Raw genomic sequence first — 5868 nt, forward strand, 5'->3', positions numbered from 1 at the left:
GAAAGAACTGAGGGACATGGTTACGAAGACAAGAATAATATTGAAATTGCACGGAACCTTGCACTCTAAGAGTGACATCGATAAGCTGTACTTATCCAGAAGAACGTGTGGGAGAGGTTTGATGAGTTGCCAGGATTGTATTGAAACAGAGGAAAGCAGGTTACGGTGGTATGTAAAAAAATACCGTAGAACCATTGTTGAAACATGTGAAGAAGTTCGGCGTCATTGTGCAATGAAAGAAAAACTTAGAGGCAAAGAAAACGCACGCACGCACACACACACACACACACACACACACACCACACACACACACACACACACACCACACACACACACACACACACACACACCACACACACACACACACACACACACACCACACACACACACACACACACACACCACACACACACACACATACACACACACACACACACACACAAAAGGAACAGCATGGAAGGAGAAAAAATGTAAGACACTTTGCAAGTGATACGAACGCCAATATAAATACAGAAAACCGGTGGCTATGGTTGAGTAGAAGTGATCTGAAGATAGAGACAGAAGCGCTTATATGCGCAGCACAAGAACAAACTTTAAGAACTGACTATGTGAAGTGCAAAATCGACAATACTACCGACAGCTACAGAAAAGAAAGTATGATCGGGGAAGAGTTATGGGAAATCTGAACCACTTGCTATTCATGGACGACCTGAAGATATTAAAAAAGAAACTGAAGCAGAACTGGACAGCCTAGGCCAGTCTGTGCGGATTTTCTCCAATGATATTAAGATGGAGTTTGGACTATCAAAATGTGCTACGAAGGTGATGAGACGAGGAACGTTGCCAGGACAGATGGCATATGGTTGCTAAGTGGTGAAATGATGAAGGCAATTCAACTTCAATCCAGTTATACATACCGGTCAATACTCGAGGCAGATGGATTCAAACACTACCACATGAAGGAAAAGACAAAAAAGAGAGTACCCGCGGCGAGTGAGAAGAATATTAGTTTCAAAGCTGAATGCCAGAAACATAATTTTGCGAATAAACTCGCGCGCAGTCGCAGTAGTTCGGTATGGCGCAGGATTCCTGAAGTGGACAGGAGAGAAACTAAAGGAGATGTACTGGAAGTCAAGAAAGCTCCTAACGATGCAGAGAGCTCATCATCCACGTGCAGACACTGATCGCCTATACATAAAGAGAGCAAATGGAGGAAGGGGCCTGATATGTGTGGAAGATTGCGTGCGTATCGAACTGGAGAGCTTAATGAGATATCTAGCCAAAAGTAAGGAAATCATCCTAATGATAGTTAGGAGCGAGGGAGTATTGAGAGTAGAGAATAAAAGAGAAAACAAAGGAAGAAATACAAAAAGGATATGAAGAATAATTACGCAAGGAGAGACTATACAATCAATTCCATGTAACCAAAACAGAAGTTACTAGAAAAAATAGGTGGGATTGGCTGATGAAAGGAACCCTAAAAAAAGAGACGGAGATCAAGATTTGGCCATGTGCTAGAGGGTCAATCTTAGGAAGGAGCAAGTGTCTCAGCTGTTCCACTGCCCATATCACGAACAAATGCCCTAGACTTGCCCCAAACCTCTATAAATCGTGGCGACACGATCAGGTTGCGAAAGTACTGCATTGGAAACTGCGAAAAGCGGGGGCTAGAGAGAGAGGCAAGATATGGTATGAGCACAAACCGGTGAGAGTGGCGGATTCGGAGACTAACAAAATCCTCTGGGATTACCGAGTATAATAGACCGGACCTAGTGGTGGTGTACAATTATATAAGCTATATAATTAATATTGCATACCTCTTTGACCCACAAATAGTCAAAAAGAAGGCGAAAAGATAGATAGATAAAACCCTCTTAAGTACGAAATAGCTCGACTATGGAAAATAAAGAAGGTGACGATGGTGCCAATTATTGTTGAGTCCTTGGGAACAGTATCAGAAGACATCAAGAGGAATATAAAGGTTTACAAAAGGTTTGCCTTCTCGGCACAGCCAGAATAAGCAAGAAAGTATTAATCTTCTGTCTACAATGGACCCATTCCAGTCTTTTCAGTTGCTTTTTCCTACTGTTTATATTATTTGATTCTGCTGATTTCTCATGACTCTTATTTTTTCTTGACTCTCTTTTATTTGTCAAATTGGAAATTTTCCGTATGTTTATAAAAGCTAGAAAATTTCACTTTATGCATTAACTACCATATGGGTCCACTAGACCCTCGAATTAAATTCAGGCAATACTCTTGTCATTCTAAACAGAATAAAATCAGTATCAAATATTATTTTCCTAGATATTTATCAGATATAAAATAGATACAATTGTATTTAATTTATTTGCTTAATTTTGGATAAAACAGGGAAAAAAATCATGAAAATATTCCTATAAATTTCTGTGGTATTGCATCACCTTCAATCTGCTAGGTTATAGGGTGATGCAATATTTCTGTGATGACGCAATTCTTACAATAGCAATATCTACCTTTAGTCTGCTGTCAAGTTTCATATAGTTCAGTTATGCTTACCAAATGTCTAGGCGTGAAAACTTGAGTGAAGACCAAATATCGAAAAGGTTACTGGAATTAGATGAGAAATGGGAAGAAGGTTGTAGTGATTCTTTCTATTGCTCTGAAGACGATGGTGAAAGTGATTCTGTGCTGGACAGTTTAGGTTCTGTGTCATCAGATGGTGAAGGTACTCAAAAACAATAATCTGTAAGCCACCCAATTATGAATGAGCAATATGTTTCTAGAGACAGGCAAGAACTACAGCTTGCAAAACGCAATACTTTGTTGAAATCTTCCCCTGACTCATAATTTTGTTGAATATTGGGAGGCCATTTTCTTGACCCCATAACTAATATTTTCATGTTTAGATTTATAAACACCTATAAGAACAATCAGTCCAATATATTTCTTTAGTTCAGAGTGATTCATTTCCTTCCATTTATCTTTGTAAGCAATCTGACCTTCAATATTTGTCCAATTACGAATTACTTCAAGAAATGTGTAATCAGAATTTGTAAGATGGATATGTTCCAAGTTCATGCATGACAATTGATGAACAATTAGTTTTATACAGAGAGCGATGCCCATTCCGGGTATATATTCATTCAAAACCAAGGAAATATGGAATTAAAATTTGGGCAATATGTGATAGTGAAACATCTTATGCCTACAAAATGCAAATCTACACTGGGGAAGACCGAGTAAAAGTGAGAAAGACAAATCAAGGTTCAGGAGTTGTTGAAGACCTAGTAAAAGAACTTGAAAATACAGGTCGCAATTTAACTTGTGACAATATTTTTAGAAGTCTAGGATTTACTCGAAAGTTACTTAGCAAGAAAACTACTCTAGCTGGAATAATTAGAAAGAACAGAGTTGAACTTCCAAGTGCTTTCACAAATGGAAAAGAAAAAGGATTCTATGATCCCATCTTATTGTCACAAGAAAAAATATATTGTCACACTTATGAGTACAATGCACTCTCAGCCATCAATTGATTCATTAAGTCATGAAAAGAAACCTGAAGTTATTACATGTTAGAATAAAATAAAAGGGGGAGTAGATACCCCAGATAAGATGGTAAGGACATACTCTTGCAAAAGACTGACTCGAAGATGGCCAATAGTTATACTCCACAACATAATTAATATAAGTGCAGTGAATGCTTTCATTATCAATAGATTATACCTACCATGGAAGGAGGTGGAGAGAGGTCTCATGTCAATAGAATACTGTGTAGAGATAGAAAATGAGATATACAAGAGTAAGTGAGAAGCAACCCAGAAAGACTGATACCAGCTGCCAGACGAGAGGAGAAAGATGTGGAGACGACAACAGAATACAAGAAAAGAAGAAAACAAAACCGAGTAAGAAATATCTGGAGGTAAAGAACTACACTGCCAGCGTCTCAGACAAGCCTTAGGAGTCGCAGCAGAAGAGTGCTGACTATGGATGAAGAATGGAGACCTTAAGAAAGAAACGGAAGGACTCATAATAACTGTTTAAGGCTAGTCGTTGCGGACAAATAACACTAAGGCCAAAATAGACGATACCACACATGTTGTATCCGTGTGCAGTCTTCTTGAGTCTGCAGAGTATCTCATCTGGCACAATATATTCTCTAGGTAATTTGCGGCACAATATATTCACTGGGTAATTTGCATAAACCTGGACCTGCCCCATGATAAAAACTGGTGGGAAAACAAGCCACTCCCAGTGCTTGAAGATGATCACAGCTCACTCTTCTGGAACTTCACCGTTCAAACTGACAGAAAGATAGATGCGAATAGGCCAGACATTATATTAAAAGACTTCAGACAAAAATGATGCCTCCTCATTGATAAGGCTGTCTCAATCGACATAAATGTATCTGTCAAGACCTACCAAAAACTGAGCAAGTGTAAAGATCTTGAAATAGAAATTTGCAAACTTTGAAACCTCAAGACTAAAACAATACCTATTGTCATAGGTAACCTAGGAATGACAGAAAAAGGGGAGAATTCCTACCTAGCTCAGATACCAGGAAATCCCTAAATGGCAGAAATTCAAAAGATAGTGCTCATGGGTACTGCTCATATCCTACGTAAAACACTATGTAATCTCAAATTTTAAAACAAACTAATTTTCTTATATTTTAAACATTCTCTAGAACAATACAATATTCAAAACCAAATATATGACACGCTAAGCATAACAGCAACATGAACTTCTAACTTGTTGTCTCTTGTGGTCTCTGGATGAGACTTGGAATCAACTTGTACAAATACAAAGCAAAAGTTACACATATGATAATTTTGGGGGAGGGGACTAGTCGATTACATCGACACCAATATTTCGCTGGTACTTAATTCATCACTCCTGAAAGGATGAAAGGCAAACTCTGTACATTAAAGCCCTATAAAATCTTGTATTAGTTTGTAATGTTGACAGGGGTCGCCACCATCCCATGCCGGAGCTTCGTGGAGCTTTTAGGCGTTTTCGCTCAATAAACACATACAACGGTCTGGGAATCGAAACCGCGATCCTCCGACTGCAAGTTCGCTGCAGTGGTTAGGGCAGTGAACTTGCCCTAACCACTGGGCCACTGCACCTCCACATATGAGGCACCTAACATATGTATATTGTATAAAAGCTTGAAGGTGCTATGTTCGTCCTGGACTATTAAAAATACAACTTAACCCTATTCAAACATAGTAAAATCTGAAACAGTATATAACATGCATTTAAAAGATGAATGCAAATATAAAAAGAACTTTACTTAATTTGCACATTTGAGATTTAAATATACAATTAATTTGCATATATAATAAGCGAAATTGTCGCTGTTTTAAATTAGCTTAACACAAGTAATCGAGCTATCAAGCTGGATCAGCGTGCCACTTATAGAACATAAGAGATATTATTTACATATTAATTGGTTGCATCAATAATTTCTTGACTATTAGAACATTTGCAGATGTAATATTTCTTGAAAACTGTATTTTCAAGAGTCTTTGGCATACATATATAATTACATGTTCGATTTATTTATAAAAAATAAATCAGTGAAAACGATGTTTTCTAATTAATTTTTAAAGCAAGATTTGAAACTTAATGTGTTTAATATCACACACACACACACACACACACACACACACCTACTCACGCATGCACAAAATTACTTGCTAATTTGTATTTCATTCGAGCTTTGCTTTATATTGAAAAAACAACCCCAAAAAACTAAGCTACAGTAACTTAGAGAGTTACTTCAGAACTCCCTTTCCTCTATTCAGTATACATATTTTCATCAAATTTTGAAATGTAATCAGTTTTCTACTTGTCCCATATAACTAAAGTTTGGTATGCTATACC

General features: G+C 37.6%; 1 protein-coding gene across 1 annotated transcript; it reads left to right on the forward strand.

Annotated features, from left to right (window-relative positions):
• The first annotated feature begins 3062 nt into the window (after positions 1-3062).
• On the forward strand, positions 3063-3515 carry LOC115230552. The gene has a single exon (XM_029800703.1). The coding sequence runs from the start codon at positions 3063-3065 to the stop codon at positions 3513-3515; it is 453 nt and encodes a 150-aa protein (XP_029656563.1).
• The last annotated feature ends 2353 nt before the right edge of the window (positions 3516-5868 follow it).

This window comes from Octopus sinensis, unplaced genomic scaffold, assembly GCF_006345805.1.
Source record: "Octopus sinensis unplaced genomic scaffold, ASM634580v1 Contig15751_ERROPOS400000, whole genome shotgun sequence".
NCBI lineage: Eukaryota > Metazoa > Mollusca > Cephalopoda > Octopoda > Octopodidae > Octopus > Octopus sinensis.